The sequence below is a fragment of the Chlamydotis macqueenii genome, chromosome 3 (assembly GCF_036417535.1).
Source record: "Chlamydotis macqueenii isolate bChlMac1 chromosome 3, bChlMac1.mat, whole genome shotgun sequence".
NCBI lineage: Eukaryota > Metazoa > Chordata > Aves > Otidiformes > Otididae > Chlamydotis > Chlamydotis macqueenii.
The window spans coordinates 37,512,615-37,535,783 of record NC_141558.1 but is presented as its reverse complement, the minus strand read 5'-3'; the positions used below and the strand labels follow the sequence as shown (position 1 = coordinate 37,535,783).

The 23,169-nt window shown below is 35.4% G+C and overlaps 1 protein-coding gene across 6 annotated transcripts in view; it reads right to left on the bottom strand.

Annotated features, from left to right (window-relative positions):
* DOP1A (DOP1 leucine zipper like protein A) overlaps nucleotides 1-23,169 on the bottom strand; it is a 68,264-nt gene that overhangs the window by 17,209 nt on the left and 27,886 nt on the right. For all 6 annotated transcript variants that reach the window (XR_015258323.1, XM_086745975.1, XM_086745977.1 and 3 more), the window contains 12 exons: nucleotides 21,423-21,537; nucleotides 20,371-20,604; nucleotides 16,577-17,201; nucleotides 13,250-13,524; nucleotides 12,439-12,595; nucleotides 8,693-8,789; nucleotides 7,157-7,416; nucleotides 4,453-6,460; nucleotides 4,236-4,347; nucleotides 3,076-3,258; nucleotides 698-823; nucleotides 220-354 (listed from right to left, as the gene is read on the bottom strand). Coding sequence is in view for 5 of the 6 variants with exons in the window: in XM_086745975.1 (XP_086602101.1) it covers nucleotides 220-354; nucleotides 698-823; nucleotides 3,076-3,258; nucleotides 4,236-4,347; nucleotides 4,453-6,460; nucleotides 7,157-7,416; nucleotides 8,693-8,789; nucleotides 12,439-12,595; nucleotides 13,250-13,524; nucleotides 16,577-17,201; nucleotides 20,371-20,604; nucleotides 21,423-21,537 (4,327 nt within the window). In the remaining variant the exon portion in view is untranslated. The remainder of the gene's footprint in view (nucleotides 1-219; nucleotides 355-697; nucleotides 824-3,075; nucleotides 3,259-4,235; nucleotides 4,348-4,452; nucleotides 6,461-7,156; nucleotides 7,417-8,692; nucleotides 8,790-12,438; nucleotides 12,596-13,249; nucleotides 13,525-16,576; nucleotides 17,202-20,370; nucleotides 20,605-21,422; nucleotides 21,538-23,169) is intronic.

Here is a 23,169-nt window from a genome sequence, read left to right as displayed (position 1 = left end):
CTCGCATAGAAGCAGTAAATAGGATTCTCAAGTTGTTCAGTAAATGGCAATGACTTAAGGAGGTATGACTTCCCCCCAGCCGTTCATCCATCTATTAGATATTGTCAGAATTTTCACACTGCTGCTCAGCTTTGAGAATAAAGTATCCACAGCAGCAGTGTTCTACGCTTCAGTAAGAGGAAATTAAATAAATCAATAGCATCTCTACAGTTTTCATACCTTGTCCTTTGCTATAGCTGGAGGCTGCTTCAAAACTTCTTTCACTGTTTGTATAACGGTTTCTGTTCTCATAACACTGATAGAGCGAACTAGCTCGACCAGTAGAAGTTGTTCTTCACCTGCTACAGGAATAACCTAAAAGAATCAAATATATGTCACAGATTATCATCACAGACAATGCCTGTGCCAAAATTAAGGCAGCTGGCCTCATGGGATTGAAATGTTAGTAACTAACAGTTTATCTAGAGACTTTGAATCACTTACTCTTTTCCTGAAGAATTCAGGAAGATTATCCCATGCTAAAATAAATTGGTAGCTCCCTGACAGTACAGTTGCTAATTAGAAATATGATATAAGTATTCTCCATATTTCATACTATGTATTTTTTCACTGGAAAGTCTGAATTTTCTCCTTACTGCTTCTAAATCACTTAAAGCTATTACTACAATTTGAAGTGACCACTGTAATATAAACATACCTTTGTCCTAGAAGTGTTTTTATTTTGCCTCCTTTCATTCCATACAAACGCAATAGCAGCCATGAAGTGAACACCATGATTCATTGAAATTGGACCCAAAAGTTCGAGAATCTGCTGCCTCAAATTCTGAAACGTGGAAGCAGAACACATACACCTTTAGAAAAGCACCTCAGCCTTATGTTCAAAACAACTAGCTATAAAGGCATACTTGGATGGTAACTATCACTAACTTTTATAAAAGTGGCAGGACACGCTCAGAGGGTTCATAAAGCTCAATTCTACATCTGGTACTATTGAATAATTTTATTCATGTCTAAGACAAGGGAAAATAAAATACATTTAATAAATTTGCAAATGGTAATGAAGCGGGAAGCAACTGATACAAAGGTACAGAACTAAAAATGATCTGACAAACTCAAAAAGCATCCTGAAAAAGAGATAAGCTGCTATAAAGGTTTGATCTTTGCATGCAAAGATAGGGATAAACATCTTCAGTGATTCAGGATGAGAAACTATTCAGACAGCAGTGCTACAGAAAAAAAAAAAGTCTTGGAATTATAGTGGATCACAAACTCAAGGACTTAGCAAGGGAGGTGAATAGAGCCTTCATAAATAGTAACATCTCATGAAATACATTAAATATTTAACTTGAAAGAAAATACCATGTATCATGTCCAGTTTTGGAGACCTTACTTCAAGAAATGTACCACAAACTGATAGAACTCAAACTATAAAAAGAAGTATTAGTGCTACAGAATATGACCTACAAGAAGGTGCAGAAACGTGTTTGTATATAGTCAGGAGAAAAACATCTAAGGGCAGATATAACAGTTATCAAATGTGTACAGGGTAATTAGGAAGAAGAAAGGAAGATGGTGTTCATATCTGCCACCAATATTGATGGACTTGCTTTGTAGCAAGTGACAAAGGTGACCAAGTAGGGGTGGTGGGGAAATCCTAAAAGAAGGAACACACTACTCTGGAAGACTGAAATATTGACTGCTGAAACTCTTAATGTGTTTTTTAAACATGTCAGAAGTTACTGAGGCACATTTGGGTCAGGAAATGTATTTCCTGAACCGTCTTCTTGACCCATTTTCTATGACAGGAATATTTCAGACAAAAACACACTTTCTACCTGTTTTCTGAAAGTTATTTTTATCTTGGTCAGAGATATTTCAGTAGGAATTGTCTAAGCTTGCAGAAACTGCTACATATGACCCCAGAATTTGATTGTACATTTTATGAACTTGTCAAGACTCTGGTTGCCAAAGCAACATAGTTGTACTGAAGCTTAAAAAGCTTGTTTATACTTTAGACACAGAATTCTGTAGAGTTCCATAGTTTTGTGTGTTTCTAATCACATTCACCAACGCCAAAGCAGCTACAAAAGCATTACCCAAAAGTAAAAAGGTGAAAAAGTAAAATAACCTATCTTGACACTACACCGAACAAGCTGAATTCAAACTGGACTTTTTCACATACAGGACATGTTGAATGCTATTGAATACTACATATTTGGGCAAATTAAAGAAAAGCTAGGATGTACAGAAAAGTTAATGCTTAACCAGAGTACAAAAGCTTCTCCTTTTTTCACAGAAGCAGCATAATACTGTAGGCCATTAACAAGTACAGATCCCCTCCCTTTAAATGAGTAGGAAATCCTATGGGAAGCACAAATATGACCATGGATGCTGTCCGTGCAAAGACATGGAGTCTTATCCAAGTTATTTTTTTATTCCTTCAATCTGAATTACGAGGTTTGAAAAGTATGTAACATTGCATCATCACAAACAGTATCTGACAGTATTCAAATTAACTGAAGAAATCTTATTTTAAAATATTCTGAAGTTAAATAACAATTTCCTATTTAATAATGTGAAGCATAAGTAGTCTGAACTGCTTGCAATAAGAGGGCTAGGTAGCATTCTCAGTAAAGTCCTGTTTGACCCATTCTCAGATTCTCTTCTTTACAACTACTAGCTCAGTATCTTCTACGACATTTCCCCATGCACAGTGACATCATTGTATGGGAATTGAATGAAGGAAGGAACTAGTTATTAAGCATCCAAGTACTAGATGTTTTAAGAGGAGAGTTCTCTTTTTGTTAAGATTTTACATTAATATTTTATATCTTTTGAGGCATAAAAGGGTGGCTTCATTTTTTTCATGACTAGATTTCATTTTCATTGCAAAGAGGCAAGACATTGTGAAACGCAGATTCAATATCCATTTATAATAGCCTTGTTTGTGGGGTGGGTGAATAGATTAGGACACAGGTATTAAAATTCAATTTACATTTAAGGGAATGGAACTGGATTTAGTTTGACAAAGGTATTAATGAACAACTTAAACGATATTATGCCTGATATTCTGACCTTTGTTGACCCAAGATTAATAGTGGTAATGGCTGCTGCAGCAGCAGCAGTAGTTTTCTCTGAAGAATCTGCAAGGTGAAGGATGCTCCATAGCAAAGTCACAGATGACATGATCATATGCAAGATAGAGAGGATTCCATTGCGTGCTTCAATCAAGTGCTTCTGATCTACATTAACCAAAAGCTAGTGGGTTTGGAGGGGAGAGAGAAGAGCGAGCATTAAATATCTACATAAATAGCATAAGTAAAATAGTGTAAATTGAGACTTAAAGCACATGGAAGCTTACAACCTTAACACTCTTTCAAAATAGTTTTTCAAAAATTCTTACAGTATGTACAAGTTTTGAGTCTATTAAAATAATAGTTAACCTTCTGACTCAGTTACAGTCAGTAATAATATCAAGTGTATTCTGCACATGTGAGGCCTCATGTCTACAGCAATCAATTTTGTATCATCTGCCTATACCTTTGCAAAACAGTTATTTCAGAATTTTAGGTGTAACTAATACTCTAAGAAAAATAATTTACTTGCACAGACAATAAACACTTTTTTTTTCAGTTACTTTTAAATGAACAGAAGGCAAAGAGGTATAAGAATAGGAAAAAAAAGCAACAAGACTGCAGAGAGAGCAGGACAAAAATTTTCTTGCAGAATCTGGGCCAAATTCTTAACAAAGATTATGCTCAGAATATCAGATCTAAAACTATTGCTTGACTAAAAAGACAAATGGTGAATATATAGAAGGAGCAGAAAGATAATGTTTTGACGTATTGCAAGATGAACACAGTCCAGCCAGAAAGTAACAGGATAGGCATCAGCCTGGGAAGTTCCACAAAACAAAGCCAGCTCTAAAATGTGGCATTTTAGAGATCTGAAAGTTAATAAAGTCCCACTTCAGTTATTTCAGGGTAACAATCCGCCCCCCCCCCATTAAACCTAAAACAAACAAAAAAAACTAAGACTACTTTCTTGAAAGTATAATTAGTAGAAAATTAGTTTCCTCTTTGAGATGTGTATATTATCAATAAAAAACATACTTACAGCTAAAACAATATATTTGGTATTTTTCCCACTCAGATCTTTGTATCTGCTGATATAATCACAGTCCTTAACTTAACATGTACTGAACAGGAATCCCTCAGACACTCAGGTAAGTTTACCTGATGATACTGCGTAGATGGATCCAGGAGGCAGTAATGAATTATTGTTGTGATCCCTTCTAATAAAGTAAGAACCATATCTGGGGGAGTGACTGATGCCATCCAGAGAGGCCTAAAATAAGAGATTTATTTTTTTTTTAATGGGTTAATCTGGTTGCAAGGTAATTCAACACAATCAAATCTGTTTAAAAGGTTATACACCTCCACATGCACATACCTATTATCAGATAATCCTGTTTCATATTTATACTGATGAATTAAATTGTCCAAGTTCCTGCAGAGCTGAAGAGTCACTGAAACAACCACCCTTTGAAGAACTTTTCCCATGTAAGGCAACGTAGAAGTGATAAGGCCAATCCACTGGGGATGCATCTTACAGGCACAGTGCTGGTGTAAAGCTCGTATGACTGCGCAGAGAAACATGCCTTGGCAGGTTATTGGCTGGGAATGTAAATACTGAAGCGAAGTCATCGGCTGCTGGGGACCAATGTGCTCCAAGTCTGTTATGACAAAGTCAAAACCTGTTTCATTTTCCTCAGGCACAGTCATTACTCTGTGTTCCAGCACAATCAGTCGTTGAAGTACCTTTAAAAGCTGTGACTGCAGAGTACTACCATTGTCAAATTCATCTTCAGAAAAATTTATAAGGCTGTCTTCAGAGAAACCTTCTTCTACAGCCACTATGTTTTTTCCAACCATCTTTTCACTGTGCCATTTCTGCACACTGAAGATCGAGGACAGTAGACAATGCAGGATCACTTTTTGAACCTTGCACTTTGACAACATGTCCGAAATAAAACTAGGAAAGCCCTTTGCAGAGCTTTCTATCACTTTTGCCAACTCAGCAAAGAGAAGTGTCAAAATTTCTATACTCATCATTTGCATATTACGGTTTCCTATTAGATCTTGTGAGGTTACTTTAACATGAGTTGGATAGTGGCTCCGCATATAATATAAACACAAGGAGATAAGAATTTCTATGTACATAGAGCTCCGAAAGTTATGGTTAGAATCGACTGGGATATGACTATAGAAATCCTTGCCCATAACAGATATTCGATGCCTGGCTAGAAGATTCTGGAGCAACGAAAGCTGAGGAGTGTATGCATTGTTGACACTGGTAGTGGAAATAGCACTTACAAAAGCTGAAGGATTTGTTTTCAGAATTGCTTTAATTGCAGAAAAAGCATACAATGTCCTTGAAGAGTCATACAGCTGGAGATAAAGTAGCACATGTTGATACAATGGATGGATATTAAAGTTGGGAGATTTTCGCATTCCTGGGGACCCCACATCACTTTCTATTTCTGAAATTTCTCCTTCTCCACAACTGTACCAGTTTTCTAAATCAAGACCATCACTGAAGAAAACGTTTGTTTGTTTAAGCTTTTCTGTTTGTGCTTTCTTCTTCTCTTCATCTTTCTTTTTGGCTATTTTCACCTTAGGTTTTGCACCTGGTTGCTTACCAGCCTCTTTAACAATTGTTTCTTTTTCTGACATTTTTTCTGGTAGCTTTCCTTTGAAGTTGAACTGAATGCTACTGTGGCTTCGCTTTCTGGACTTCGATTCAGCAGAAGCAAGAGTGAGATCAGAGAGGGACTGCTGCCTTTCTGCAACACAGGGTGAGGAGTTATTTATTGAAATTTCATCTCTTAAGCTCTCAAGTCCAGTCTCAGTTGAGGCAGATAGCAATTGAGAGCTGTCATTACTAAGCAAACTACTCTGGCTACTTTGAAGATTTTGATCTTCACCTTTTGTCACCTCTACAGAGTTATCCAAAGGGCTGAATTTACATGAAGTATCCTCAGAGTGCAGACTATGCTTAACTGGTTCAGCTTCTTCCCCGAGACCACTTACAACTTTACATATAAGTTCTGTAACCACTTGTTGCACAATTTCATCAGGTGAGTCTTCTCTCAGAGTCTGAGAACTGTCTTGAGCACTCAGGCTTTCTGTTTCCACTTCATAACTGATGTTGTCTCCAGTAGACGACTGAGAACAGCCAGAGTCGGAACTCTGCAGTATTTCAACCTGATGGTCAGGAAGGTCAAAATCAGACACAACCATTGGTATGGTCTCACTGCTGGTACTTAACAAGGAAAGCCTGTCACTTAGGGGGTTAACAGTCAGGCTGAAGTTCTCCATTTCATCCATAGGAAGCTGTTTTTCATTGCCTTCTTTAGGTATAATAAGTTGTCCTTGGCTTACAGGCACATGGGAAAATGCTTAAAGAAAAACACGCAAAAATTTATAAACATAATATTTCGTTCTTCAAAATAAGAATTTAGAATTACAACTTAGAATTTAAACTATTATTGAGACATCAAATTATAAAGGCATGGTAAATAGAATCTTTCTAATATACAGCAGGAAAAAATAGTACGCAAACAACACACATTCCACAACCAATGCAAGATTACTTTAGCAGTAGACTTTAGCAGAACAACAGAACTCCCTCCTGAAACCTTAGGGAGTCCTATCTGCTTGTGTTTTCATAAAAAAGAATTACTAATATGTTACCAAAAATACACAATACATGCAAACACCTTTAAACCTTATCAGTATGTTTTCAGCCAGCCCCACATCAGTGGTCCTAATTCACAAAAGCATTTCATTTCTTGGTTAAGCTTCAAGCTATAGTTTTAAGTCCTGCTGAAGTTCACCAAGATATAAGAAAACACTCTGCATTAAAATACTTGCATATCATCTTAATTTGAGAACAATAAAACTTCAACATTACTTGGGACACGAAGACTTGAATTAGAAAAAACATGCACAAATGCAAATATAAGCAGTAGCTATTCCAGCACTTTGTTTTCTGAATTACCCTCAAAAATTTGCACTATGTTTTTAACATCACATGCAAATAACAAATAAAACAATTAAACAAGAAACTTCCTACGGTCTTCTTGTGTACTTACCATCAGCACAGCTAAACTTCTGCATAAAGTGCTTTTCATTTTCTTCTTCGGGGTGATAGGGAGATTTAGTCCAGTAACATTCAGCCTGTACTCGCTGAACAGAAACTCTCTGAGTTTTTGGATGGAGAAGCAGTAGGAGTAAAGGTTCAAGAACCCTTGCAATATCATGTCTTTGAAGCACCTGATTTAACCAGGCTTGTCCCACTGACCAGGTAGAACCATCCAAGCTATTAAGGCTGTCCAGCATGATAAACAAAGATCTAGAATAGAAAGAATAATAATCCTAGCACATATTCTAGACTGCTCACAGAATAACTGCATTTTAATCTAATATATAATAAATTTAAATGTGTCAGTACATACGCTCGTGTTTTCTCTATATAAATCAGTATTTCCTTTGCAACCTGAAGTTTTACGTTTCAGTCTAGCCTAGTGAATAAATGGCCAGGAAGAGCTAATAATAAAACAGTTAAGATAGCTGCTCTAATAGTAGCAGTTGTATAGTCAGTTCAAGTATTTGTACATCTACTAGCATAACACACTTTAGTTACCTACTAAGTGCTACTGCAGTACAAAAAGATAAAGCTTTGAAAAGACAATCCACACAGATGCATGGAAAAGGGAAAGTAAGTTATTCAAATATGTTTTCTTCAAGAACAGAGACAAGAAATACAATTGACAATTCAGCACTTCCTACTGTCAGTATTCAGTTTTAGCATTTAGAATCCTTTCCAGACTTGGGGAAAAACAATACATATATTGGACTCTGAATTTTACTGACTGTTTCACATCCTTCAGTAGTACATGCTCAACAAGGGTTTAGTTGTATGTACAGAATTTATCAGTGACATTTGTCACTTCTGCAATGAGTGACAGTATCAAGCCAAAGAAATGGCAACCTTTTTACTCTGCTTCCTGCTGCTAAGCATACACTAGGAAATTTAAATAAGCACTTTTCCACATCATTCGTGCTAGCTGAGGAAAACAAGACTAGTTCAGAGTCTGGATCATTCAGTTTTTTCTAAGAAGGTAGTCTGATACTAGAATGCAAACCAGAAATCCTCTGCTGCTTGCCATAAATGACATAACACACAAAACACAAAGATTAAACAAAATAACTTTCATCTCTCAATGCTTATTTGCAATTTTGTTCTTAGGTTTTCTTAGCTTTACTTTTAATTTCCACTCTCATATAATTAACTTCTGGGTTGACTTCTCTCTCCTGCTTTTGATTTTACCAAATCAGAGAGAGAACCCAGATACTACGTTCAACACACACAAACATGTTAACCACAGTGACAGTCAATGAATTGTGTGACAATTCCTGTTCTTTACAGCTACCAGAAAAAATTACAGCCTACATAATTATTATTGTAGAAACAACTTTGTTTAACATGAATTCACTTCTTGTCCTCCTTTCCTCTGATAGTTACGCTGTAGTTCTCCAATTTCTAAACATTCTGTACTGTCAGCATAATGTAATTAAAGATTTTGAAGCAAAATTATTTAAACTGAATCATGCTTGCAATCACCAACCTGTCAAAGGTGCGGCCAAAAGAAGACGACTTGTTAATATGAAGGTCACGGGTGAGATGCCATAGCACTGCAAACTTAGCATGAGCTTCCATTCTTACTTTCTGTGGACCAAATTGTAAGTTAGATCTATCAGAACATGATAGCTTCTGATAAGAATTGGGAAAAAAAAAAAGAGGTATATAGCAGCTTAAAAGATGTAATGAAATTATTAAAATTAACTTTTTTTGACTATGCATTCAAATCTTACTTTCTAACATTATAAACACTAACAGGCAACAATAGATTTCTGTGAACAATTTAGTAACATGAAAGGATTCTCCCACATCTTGATCTCGGCCATCTTAGTTTCAAAGTCTAGCCTGAAAAGGTTTTAAATACTAATATGATAGATAGCTTGAAGAAGACTTATTTTACTCTCAAGTTGCACAGCTCTGTTTTCAGTGAGTTAATCTATATGTATCAAAGCACTAGAAGAGATCATGAAGAGAGCAGAAAGAAATGTGCAAGCTTTTTAATATAAAAACTCAAGCATACAGAGGCAGATGCATGAGGCAGAGAAAGAAGATAAATTTTTAAAGATAGTGTCTGGAATGATGGGAATAAACACAGTATCCATGGAAATAATGGAATGAAAATAAGTTGGCTAGAAACAGACCTAAGAATTCTCTAGCTAGATATGACGTAGACAGAGTTCATCACTAATACGCCAAATTTTGCTCTGGAACTTAGAGTTGTATTTAGACAAATCAAATAGGACATGCTTACTATCCAAATAACTTCTAATTACTACTAATAACATGCAGAATATTTAACAGTAGTAAAATAGTATTAAAGTAACAATTCTTATGCCCTTATCTCTTTACAGTGGCTGATCAAGGCAAAGAGTTATTCCAGCAAGGCTGTAAACAATAGTAAATACCATGCTATGATAGGAATGCATGTGTACATCTATTAAAAATAGCTTTATCCAAGAGACAAGGAAGCTACTAAACAGCTCCAGGAATGAACAAAGTACAGCAATCAGGACAGTTATACCGAATGAAGCATCAAAATTACTTTCAAATACAATCAGGGCTTAAACTAAATTACTAGACGATAAGCAGAAGCAAGATGACAAAGATTTTCACTTGTTTGTTCTTAAAATACATGTTTATAGGGAATGAACATTAGGTATATTCATCTCTAATCAAAATGAGACCTAACTAAAAGCTGTTAATACCACTGTGACAATCTGGCATATTTCCAGACTTGATTTACAACATACAGCTTAAGAAGCTTTCAACAGCTAATACAACCAATATCTGCCACAATAATAAAAATTTTAAGTAAAAGCTATAAAACCTGAAAATTACAGAAAAGACACAAGACAGATCACATCAGACATAGTCTAAAAAAAAACCTCAAGAGCATATATGCAACAGCAGCATACTGGAAAGTAAAGCAAGCATCATATGGATTTAGGAAATATATACTTCTCGCAGGAAAAAAACCAAACCAAAACCACAACACTGCTGCAAGAAATACACAGTTACACAAACAATTCACTAACATCTGCTGAATAAAGAGCAAAAATACCAAGTCTCAGACACATACAGATGACCTCCATGCAAGCCCTTGCAATTCATGATGGGAAAATGTAAGAATGTTTTCACAGTAAGGTTGACAGAAATGAGCGAGTGCCATATCCACAGTCACAGCAACTCCCAGACGTGCCTAGTAAGTGAAACTGTAAATCATTGGCAGATTTATCAATATACCAAGCTGTGAACTGTAGTGACTGAGACTGGCTCACATTCACTTTTGCTGACTTGCTTACTTTCTGGTAGAAGGGCAAATAGGTAACTGCTTCTGAAGTCATACAACCACAAATTGCCGGTGCATGTAATCAAGTAATTCCCTATCATTCATTCTGCTGGGGCTGTGAAAACAGTTCATATATTGAAAATTTAAAGCATTACAAAGTTCTTAACTCAAATCTCAAATTAACAGCCTCTATCTGAAACAAATTTCTAGGGCAGGGAAAAAAAAAAAAAAAAAAAAAAAAGATAGCACACCTGTCACGACAAGTAGAATTCCTATCTATACTTATCAACAGTAAAAGCTAAGCATGTGCTTTATATATTGGGAAGCAGACTGTGACTTTTTATAAGAGATAAAGTCTCCTACATAAGTCTGTTGCTGAATGCTGTAAAGTCCCCTTTGTCTAGCATGAAACTACAGAGGCTTATCACAGGCCTAAAAGAAACACTGTTTGCCAACAATCTGAGTATCTGCCAGCTTCAAAAGATTTTGAAAGTACTACTTTACAAGTATTAGCTAAACTGATAGCAAAACAGAAGTAATCAGTAGGATAGCCAAGATCACTTCTAAAAAACAGCCAGCAGTGAGGTAAGACACCTTTGAGGAGCAAAAAAGAATAGGAGAAATCCACCAAGTTGGGTCATGAGAAAAAATTATAACCTGTGGTAGCAGAACAGGAGACAGGACAAGTGACAAAGTAATAACAAGAAACCAAACAGTGTTATCAGAGGCAAAGAAGCAGCTCTCTGATCACTTCAGAAGTTCTGCTCAAATTATAGTGCATGACATGAGACAGAGACAGAAAGCAAAGACCTTCAAGAAAAGAGTAGCCTCAGCAGCGTAAATAGAAACACTTTAGCTGAAAATAACTAACTGAGACAAATGTCAGAAGACAGAGCTCAGAAATATATATCACAGCTCTTGGGACCTGGAAATAAAATAAAATCTTATTAATAACAAGCTGCTCTTTTGTCTTACATTTACATTAACTCTTAAAAAAAAAAAAGAGCCAGAATATATAAAAATGGTCAGAAGGACAGAAAAAAACCCCCCACCCAATTCACTGCTGCTTAAAAGAGAAAGGAAATTAAGGCTGAAGTAGCAAATTAATAATAACAAATGCAGCATACTCATAAGGATGTGTCTCACAAAACAGGAAAGAAATTGGTAACAGATCTCAAACTGTAAAAAGAAGGTGGTGACACAGAGAGAGGCAGTAAGGACATCTCAGCCAAGAGAGAGAGAGAAAGCAAAAGGACAAAGATAAAGTGGACTACAGATGACAATCTTAAGAAAGAAGCAATCCAACTCCACTATCGAGAAAAGCAACAGAGATATAGCGATGACAATAACCTGGCTGTTGCTCCTCCTCCAAGTTCTGTGGAGGAAAGGAAGGAGGAAGTCTAGATGCTATATTAGGACAAATTATTAGACAAGATGCAAGAATTAGATTAAATAAGAGGGAGCACACCCGAGGACTGAACAACGGTTGGTTAGGACAGAGCAAAAGAAAGTGTGCTTAAATTTGATGGAGCTGTACACGGAAAGAAGAAAGGTTAGCACAACTGGAATGGAATCTAGAAACTCTGTATTAAATTACCACCATGACAAACAGTTTTCATCGGTTTGTGAACACCAAGATGTCATGAAAACACGGCTCAACTACTACAGACACAACGTAAAGGTTTCTTTTGAGTGGGAACACAGGAAAGGGGGCAGCAGTGTTAGAGGGTGGACAAAGCTGATGTTCTGCATGAAAGTAAAAGATAAGAGTACTTTTAATGTTTTGGGGGGGAAAAGAAAAAAAAAAAAATCAATGTAAGGCAACTTTTTTCAATATTGAAGTTATTTATGCCCTTCTCTAAGGCACCAAGTCCTTATTCTAAATATATTTCTATAGTTATAAACATACACCTAACTCATCTTTTAGTAAATACATGAACAACTTGCCTTGTCTCTGTGAGTCAGCTGCTGACTAATAACATCTTCACAAATGCTAGAAGACGGAACAAGGTTGTGCAGCTGGTAGAAGAGCTCCACACTCTTTTGATGATGCTGAGGAGTTCCATCACCCAACTGGTCCCAAAGAGTCAAAGCTATATGCTTTGTACACAAAAATAAAAGTTGCAAGAGACATAAGTGAATGAGTATCATGCTTTGTTTTTCTGTAGACTACATTGAGCTCTATGCAATGATGGGAGACATTACATCTGATGACACCATATGATCAACAGGCAATCTATAAAACTGTTGGGTTTTGTTTGTACAAACATAAGGAATTGTTTGAAACAATACAATAACTTATCGCATAAAAATTCCTGCTAGGAGTCAGAACTCATTTTCTTTGTAATATAATTAACTATGTAACATACTCCACTGCTGATTATATTTTTAAAATTATTTCTTACATAAATTACACAACTGCAGAGTTTGTCGTTTACCAGAATTCTACATTATACACAACTCGGTTTCATACCTTTGCTAATTAATGATGCTATGCAATCAGGTTTTATTTATATTTTAAGAATATTCATTCAAACAAGAATTTTCATCCAAGTAGTCAGTAAGACAATCACAGCTGGAAAACTTACTATGTATTTTCATTTAGAGTCTAACATAGGTTACAACTGCTATCAAAATACTCAGAAAGAAAATTTGGTTTACCATACCAAGGATGGTAAAGTGGCCAAGAGTGTCAGGCTTCACCAGCCAGGAAAAGAAGCCTAAAGAAAATAGCAATAAGACACTGCATTGTACCTTGAAGAAATCTGTCTTTTCAGCCATATATCTCAGATTGCCTTGAGTAAGAGGAGGTCTGATGACCACAGCCACTCTTCCCTGGTTAGGGCTAAGAGGCTGAGCAGTTTCCACACTGTTCAGATTTTCTCCGGTGACGAGAGCTACAGATTGAGTCAATCCAACCAAGTCCATCACAAGGGAAATCGTAACACCCTGAACACTGAAATCGCTTCCTTGCTTGCAAGCATTCATTAAAGTCTGTAGCCACAGTGGAGGCTGTACTTGTTCACAGTCTGAAATAAAAATCACAGATGACACATTATTTAATGATTTTAAATGTTATTAATTTTTCCTCTTACATCCAGTAACTACATGTACAATTGTCTTTTATATTTCGTATTTCAACCTCCCTGTTGTACAGGTTTAGGAAAAGGTATGCAGGAGAGAGATACTTCTTGATGTATCTCCATCTTCAAAATTATCTAATTAAAAATGCAATACTGCATCACTTCAAATATTTAGTAACCAAAAATAAATAGGAAAATTTTAACAAGAGAAATATAAACTTTATGGAATTGTATCCAGACAATTTCATGTTTTAGACAAAACTAGACTTCTAGTAGTTTCCACATCCTCTCATCCACTTTGCTCCTTCAGGAAATTCTTGACCAGCAATCAAGTCTTAACATTGCAGTTTGTAGTCTGGAGTAATTCTGTAGTATTTTCTATATATATTATATATTATATTATTTAGATTTTATAAAATATATATGCATACAGAATTATTTACATACATTATTTATATACACAAACTAAGTTTAAACTGACAAAAAATAGAGAGATTTTCCTGGCAACACTTTAAAAGTAAAAGTATCTGGAAAATTGATGTTTTGGGTGGCAGAAACTTGATCCTATTAGATCATACTCCCTGCTTTCACTGTAGGTGGTTGTTTTCCTCTTCTCACTGTGCCCTCACTTAATACCATACACTGGCCTGACAATGAAAATGTCTCTCTCTAAAGTTCACAGTCAATTCTCCAAGTGAATAATGCACCTTTTTATTTTAGAGGTATCAAAGTAATTTTTCTTATGAAAGACTATGGATGGTGTTCCTGAAATAGGCAAATGCTTCTAGAATCAGGCACAAGCGAATAAGTGTTATTTAATACAGCATCTATTTACAATTAGAGGAAGGAAGATGCAATTCTTAATTTATATCCACAATAGTTAATTTTGCAATGTAAACTGGAGTCTAAATATACCTAATAATTCCACACAATGTTCTAGAGTTTAAAGATAGAAACATTATTCTGGCCTTGACTCTGTTCCCTTTTTAATTTCTTAAATTAAAAATAGCACTAATTTATTTGAGAAATTAAGCATACAGCAAAATTTAAGCACAATTAATGTTCTATCAATACCAGATTAATTTGGCTCCTTCAAATAAACACTCTGATGACTCTCACCACTGATTAAAGGCAATTAGGTAACACCACTAATGCAAGCCATCAAAAACATGTTCCAAATTTAGGAACCCTTCAATAGAAACAGCCTATTCTGCAGTAGAAAAACGTATCGATAGATTAAGAAAAGGCTGGTGTGCAAATTATGGTAACTACCTTCTCCTGTTCTCTATTCTCTGTTCCACCAGCATTCCCTGTAAGGGAAGCAGGACTCCCAGGACAGCTATGCAGCCCCATTTCCATTGCTACTCCGGTCCATCCTGCCATTCTGTACAACAGATGTTTACATTTGAAACAAAATCCTTCCCATTGATTTCAACCACCTACAATTTATGCTTATTCCTCAAAGTCACAGTGTTTAATAGACTGCAAATGCAACACCACAAACAGGAAGGTTCAGATGATGAATGAGCAACGCAAATCAAGACTTTAAACAAAGTGAAAAGGCTTCCTAGAATCACTGCCTTCATACAAGGCACCTACTACTCAAGCTCTAGAGGCTTTCTGCTCTAGAGGTTACAAGGCAGTGGTAAACGAAAGTGCTATAGCCACAGGAAAATAATAAGCAAACAGTTTATTTTTAAAATATTTTTAGTCTTTTGCCACAACACTCAAGCTGCCAGCAGGCTGCTAGTGTTTGGAAAAAATAAATAAATAAATAAATAATTTTTTTCAGTCATGCTATAGAAGCACAAATATCCTGTGATAGATCTTTTACAAAAGGTAGCCACCCTTTAGTATTGCAATACTGCAATTAATAAACAGGTGTAACCAAGTTGCCTTCAACTGACATAAATATTTGATAGGTCTGGACCTCACAAAATCAAAGACATGCTCTACTCCTGGCCATCTAATGAACACATACACAATAAATCTTAAAGACTACAGAAATAGAAGAAGCAGTCATTTTAAATTAGTGTGCTTGTTTCCAAAAGCCAAAACATTATCCACTTCAATGCAGTGCCCACTGCTTAGCCTTTAACAGATTTTGAAAACTGTGGATAAGAACAAAAAGCTGCAACCATGACGTTTCCTAGAAAAAACAAAATCACCGAAGATGACTGTCACAGTAGCAAAAAATTATTCTAACTATTTCTTGTACACTCCAATCATATCTACCTATGATACTGTTTTAAGGCAGCACCTCTAAAGCTACAGATGAGAAGTGGAACCAAAATTGGAACTTTACAAAGCGTAAAAAGGATTCTCCATCTAAAATGTCATGTCTTACAGTAATCACAACTGCCAACATTTTAATCACATTTCTGTGTCTGTATCTGAATGTGTTCATCTGTGAACACATTCACACTTCACAACACCTACCATTTTTATTTTGTTTTCTAATCCACTGCAGCTAGAAGAATTGTTTGCAAGAGCTGTTTCTTTAATAAGATAAAAGTAAAATTAATTAATTTTTTATTTGTGATTATTTTTATCGGACAGAAACCTATAATTTCCATGTATTGCACAAAGTGATCAATGTGCAAATCAATCCAAAATTGCTAAAATGAAGCTAAAGACATACTTGATGTCAGCTGAGGCTTTTAACAAAATATGACAAAGAAAACATTGTGGATCCACACAAAGAGGAACATCTTAAAAATCTAGATTCTGCTTTCAGGCTTCAGTTTGTGTAATTTATATGTGTCATCCCAATATTAATTAGTGTTAAATTCCACGACAGCAATAGCAATATTCTTAAAATCCACACAAAAATAGTCTAGTTTCCAAAAAGCAAACCAACTGATACAGAAGGAAACTTACATTTCTGATAGAAACAGCAAATAGCAACACACAAAACATGAATACTACAAAACTTTTTTTTTTTCTAAAAAATAAATTAATATTTTAAAAGCAAAAACCAAAGAAGAGTGCAGCTTACCAACTTCAGGCTTCCCAGGATGTAATTCCGAAGTACGGTTTCCTTCAGCAATGTAAACAGGAAAACTTGAACATTCAAGATACAGCTGACAAGCAGCAGTAAAGGCAGGAAGGTATTCTTTTGGTGTTTTCTTCTTGTTTGTTTTCTTCACCTTAGCATCAGCTTGTGATTCTCTGTCACATTTTGTGGTCTGTCCTTGCTCTCTAGTAGGGTCTACTGGAAGCTCTGCCCCTAAGGGCTGAGACAAGGAATTACTCTGAATGATATATAGGTTGATAAATCTGGTTAAAAATTGTTGGACATACTCCAAACAGCACTGCATTGCAGTCTTTTGGATCGTTTTCCCACTTCGAGTTGCTGTCTCCTGTGTCATTATGGAAGGAGGCTGTACAATGGTTTCCTCAGATCCCACAGTTGATGCTGTCTCAGTCTCTGAGGATGTGCTACCAATAATAGGAATGCCAGGCACACTGTGACCTTCATTCAGTGCTCTGTCAATGTCATCAGTTGTATCTGCCTGGTATTGTACAAACTCAGTGAATCCACTTTCTGATGATCGACTGCTTGGAGGATTTTCACCATCTTCAAACACATCATTAGGATTTTCAAGTGAAACTGATGGCACCTGAGCAAGATAAGAAGTTTAATGATTGGTCAGAATGGGTTATTCAGGTCCTATTGAGAAAATATGTATTTGTTTCTCCATTTGAAAGCAATAATTTTATTTCACAGTTTTAAATACATTCATATAAATACACTTTAGACAAAATGATGTTTCGTGTTTTAGTAAGCTTGCCAGACCAAGCTAACTATAAAAAAGCATTGTTTATCAAATAAAATACTTTAAATATTATTAAGATTTTCTTCATATCAAAATCATGTCTATTTAAGAAAGAATGGTGAAATGCATAGGCATAGGTATTATTTATACAGCATAATGAACCAAAATATTCAATACATCAAAGAAAAGTTCTCACTTCCAGCAGGAAGCAGGACATTGAATTATGTTCACTATGATCACTTTAGCTAGCAGGATTCTTTTAATACTTCAGATTCTAGCATGTTCTACAAGAGGATAAGATATTTCTGTTAATCAGAAACTGCTGCAGTCATAAAGGAGTTAAAAATGCCTGCAGGCAAATGAGACAAAAATGACACGCCAGCCAAGAAGAACAGGAAGACTTGAGAGAGCAGGAAAAGGTACATAACTTTTTTGATCACACTCTTGAAGTTTCCTTTGTACAAATAAATAATCACATTAGATATATTACTTTAACCTAATAACCGTCTAGGTATACTACTGATAGAAGAACCACATCTATTAAAGTTTCGTCTCATTAGGAAGGCAAGATCAGTTTCACTTAACATTACAACTGTATATTATCAAAACACCTTTAAAAAGTGAACTGCGGAATTGTAAGTGAAGAATAAAATCTTTCAGAACCTAAAAAAAAAAAAACAAACCCCACAACATTTTTCCCACTTCCACAGTTATAGTAATAAAGCCAACTCAATTTCTCAATAAAATTTATGCTCTTTAACTTAGAAGTTGTCTAATTAATGTGGATGGAATCTTAATTCATAGATATTTATATATATGGTACAACTTCAACTATCATCTTCCTCTTCATACACCAATTCTGAGATTTGGAAGTTGGAGACTTCTTTCAAATACAAAGTTATAACTATAAAAGAAGAAATAAAACTTCCATTTAAAAACTACTAGCCATATGCAACTAGAAAGAAAAAAAATTATCCTAGAAACAAGAAAGAAGGGTTCCTCCAGTAACAATAACTCCTCATGTGCCATTGTGCACCTTAATTCCTTATCAGTTCAGAATACGCACAAATCTGATTAATGATTTCTAGTCAAAAAGAACCCGTATCAGCTTTCTGTGCTGCTCTAACCCCCTGTAGTCTTGCTGGTAACTGTCAGCACAGAATCTGCTTCCTGGTGAGAATGTGAGGTGAACAGGGAAACAAACAGAAATGCATGGATCAGTAGAAATAAATGCAGGTAAAGAACATGCCCACATACTTCTCATCTAGCTATCTTACTAGCAATGGCGGATGTTGCTTGAGATCTAATGGGCCCAGAAGTTGTTGTGCTGTCTGACATCCTAATCACTAACCTTCTTAAATATAGAATTTGAGCATAATCTAAAAAGCTGGATAACTTTTCCATTAATAAATAAAGACACCACTATATATGGTGAATTATGTCTTGCTTTACCAGAGATGGAGTAAGAATTAAAATGAAAATTTGAGATAGCTTTCAGTGTCTCCTGTGTCAACATGTACTAAAAAGCTTGGAAAGACATAAAGGGTGTCCCTGTCTTATAAAAAAACAACATAAAAGAGAGAAGAAACACAGTAATTAATTTTACTCTCTCTCTTAACAGAAGTCATGATCACATATGAGTGTTGTAATTGAAATAAAAAGGCTGTTGAAGGTTCAAAAGGGCAACATCATTCAATCAAAACAGATTTCATTAAGAAAAGAAAAAAGCAAAAGAACAAAAGCAGGCAGGTATCAGCTAGCTAGAAAGAATAAGGATAGGATCCTGCATAAAGGATGCTGAAGTCCTAACGGACAAGGTGACCATGAGCCAGCAGTGGACCCTTCTGGTGAAAAAGACCAACCACATACAGGACCATATTAGCAAAAGTATAGCCAGCAAGTCAAAGAGATTAGTCCCCTCTGCTCAGCAGTTTTAAGACCACATCTGGAATACTGTGTCCAAATTTGCACTCATTAGTACAAAACAGACATCATTGATGTACTGAGTAAGTGCACTGCAGGGCCACCACAGGAGCACCTGACATAGAAAGAAAGCTCAGAGAGCTGAATTTGCTCAATCCTAAGAAAAATAATGCTAGGAGTTGTGGAGGGAGAGAAAGTATATTTTTGTCTGTCACTTCCCATTAGGTAGTTGAAAAGGCATGCTCAGAAATTCAGTGAAATAACAAAAGGCAATAAACGGAACAAAGCAAATTCTGATTAAGTAACACAGTGCAAACAAACAAGCTCTACAGAGCAGCTGTGGAATCTTCATCCTTGGAGATACTCAGAACTAAGCTGGATATGATCCTGAGTGATCTGACCTAGCTTTAAAGCAGAATCTAACTTTGAAACCAGCCCTACTTTGAGCAGTGACCTGCAACTGTCACTCACTTCCAATGTAAAATATTTTATGACGTTGCTCTAGTTTCTTCAGCTGGATCTATGAGAGAATAACAATTTCAGAGCACGTCACTTAATATACCTTACAGAGCCAAGGTTGCATAGACCAAAAGAGATAATGTTAAAAGATAAAGAGCCGCTGGCTGGTTTGTTTCTTCTATTTATTTACTAAATGATTCTAAGAACTTAACCTTGACAGTAAAATAACTGATGGGTGCTAATCTGAAGCACATAAATTGAATGAGAGGAGAATTTAGATATGCCTGATATGTAACCAAAATGGAGAATTCTTTTGAGTTCAGTTATTCTACACAAACAGAATCTTGAAGTGCATCATAACTTCAAATTTCAGTGGATTGGACCATACTTACGCCCCGATTCTGATGCAATTTATACACGTATAATGTTAAATCTAGATAAAAACCTTTTACCACAATGACGTGCACAATTATAATTTCTTTTGATTATCCAAGTTTCACCTGTATTGTTGTATATTAAACTAAATCTAATCAAAAGACTTGTAGGTGGTTCAGCATAGACTTAGAAATTCCACTTTTCCCTTCCACATAAAAAATATTTTTCCAAGATGCTGCAAAACATTAACAGTTACCTTTTTATTTTCCCATTCTTTGATGGAGCTGCTGTGTCCACTAGGAAGCTGCAGGATACCATCTGTACCTGCAGATAGCAACGGAGGCTGAACCTTACTAAGGATCTTCGAGCAGAGCCTGAGAGAATCAGTAAGCTCGGACAAGTGCAAAGTATGAAGATGGCTCGTCAACGCAGAAATCATCCTGAGCAACAGCTGAGGCAAGTGTTCTGTCTGTATTTCAATGTAAGTCTCCTAACAAAGTAATAGTAAAACTCATTAATTGTAACACAAATTCCACCCTGAAAGTTATTTTCTGTAACAGGAGTATCTATTATTTGCTTAACTGTGTTCTAAACATATGGAATACGGAAAAAGGCAAATTTAAGTCTTAATACCCAAGAATAACGAATACATGCTTTACTTAAAAATTTACAAAGTAACTTTACAGTTATTGTTTATTACACAAACACATTAGAAAACACAACAATAAGCCTAAAAGAACTCTACTACTATTATTTTAATAATCTTATTATAAAAGTTTAAGAATTAAAGATAAAAAGGTTATTAAGAACTAAAGGGAAAATAGGCTGATTGCCATACCTGACAGAGCACTCTCATACTTCTAGTAGGCTTTGAAATGAGAAAGCAAAGAATTGAGGAAAGACAGATATAGAAAAAACAGTTCAAACAGTCTTTGCTACATTAAGCAATGCCAACAGAAAAAGAAGATACATCTTATCATAACATTTAAAAGAGCCTTAAAAGAAAGTTGCACATCTAAACTAGCATATCAAACTACAAAAGACTAGACTTGTAATGAATACAGCGTAGTTTTAGAGAAAAGAAATTGAGGACAGATAAAAATTTTCAGGTATAAGCATCATAAAACCCACTTTGTTTATAGGCAGCCAGTCTATCAAGAATTATTTTATAATAGTATAATATGAACCTAAAACTTCTTCTAAAGGTGCCCACTAATTTACAGCAACATATTTTCAGGAAAAACAATAAAGCAGATATTGTATTCTGTAGACTACAAATATACAGAATCCCAATAAAGCAATTCTTACCAAAGAAACTATATCCAACAAAAAATCCACTAACAAGCAGAAATTTGTCAAGGGTAGCTCAGATTGCTCACTACCACTTCCAGGCCCAGTTTGAAGTCTGGCATGTAATGTCCTCCTGCAAAATTCAAATAGAGTTTAATGATATTTTTCCCTCCCCCTTATATTGACCATGTTTCTGTAACTTAATCGAAAGCCGTACAAATCAGGGATAATCCTTGTAAACAAATAAGTAATCTCTCATTTTACTGTTCAGTACCTCATTTGACTCCACTGTATGCTTTCAGAAAAAGCAGCAACCAGCCTTTCACTGTAAATCAGCCTTCATTCATAAAATATGGACATTCAGCCTAGAGAAAATCGCATTTATGACTCCACCACATGCAGTAATATTTTCTAGTATGAGCATGGACACCAACAACAGCATTAAGGGATAGTGTACTGGAAGCACAGTAATTTTGAAGAGAGCTAGACTCAAGGCATTAAGCACTTGAGATAAGCAAAAAGCAAAACAAAAGGTTCATGAAGCTTTAAAGCTGCGCAAGCTCTTCAAATTTCTTCTAAACTTCGGCTGACTGCATTGTTTTACTGTTGACAGGAATTCATAATCTGATGAGTTTTATTGCAGAGTGAAGTAAGACAGAACAAAAATCCCCTGTGAAATCATGTTACAATCTGACAATATTATAGGCAAAAGATACGAACAAAGGAATAATATTTTGTTTCTCCAATTCATTTGTTCTGCTGGGGGTGGTGATGAGGACAGTGTCACATTTTCAGCAATATTTAGTTATGCTAATCGTTTCACTCTGTTTTGGAAAGGTTCATGAACACATATGCCAGGACTGAAAAAAGGATTTATTTGAAATAATATAAGCATCAGAGAAACCAAGTCTGAGACAGTGACAGTAGGTATTTATCAAAATATTTAAAAAGTCATATTTAAATTGCATTCTGCCAGTAATATATGTTTGAAACATAGCATTCTACTTAACCCACACCTCCATTGGGTTACTGTATCTCTCTAACAACAGATAATTCTCTTAATAAAACTAGTGGCCTTTTTTACAGTTCAGTGAAATGGTCCCTTTGTGTATGTCATAATGCAAACTTTTTTTTCAAAGTTTGTGCTCCTACCTAGAAAGGTCTACAATTTCATAAATTATTCACAGATTTGTTCAACTGTAATACCTCATAAAGGATGACTTGAATTCAACTCACTGAGCCTCTTAACAAAAACAGCTTTGAGAGAAGGATCAATAGCAGTGAGCAATACTTAGATGGGAGAAAACACTAGATAAAAAAAAAAAATCCTATTTTTAATTTTTAGTGGTAGAAGGTAAGAAAAACTGTAAGACAAAATCAGAGGGATATCTATTTTGCTTTATAAGTAATAAATATGATTTATGAATCAGACTAGATCACATAACTTACAAATTCACAGGTTAAAATCAATTGGTCATGCTTTCACTTAATGGTGTATCCTTTTAAACAGGAAGACAATAACTTACATAACACAGCAGCTCATGTATAAAAAAAAAAAAAAAAAAAAACCAAAAACAACAACAACAAAAAAAAACATTTTCCAGACTCCAGGCAATCTGGTATCCATGCTTACAGTAACATCTACTTCTATGGAGATAAATTCTCACCTGCTTGTTAGTTGGCTGCAGACTGCTTTCTTTACTTTAGCAATTCAGTCCAATGCACAAAAATTAAGTCACACACATGTTGGAAGGTATTTCATCTA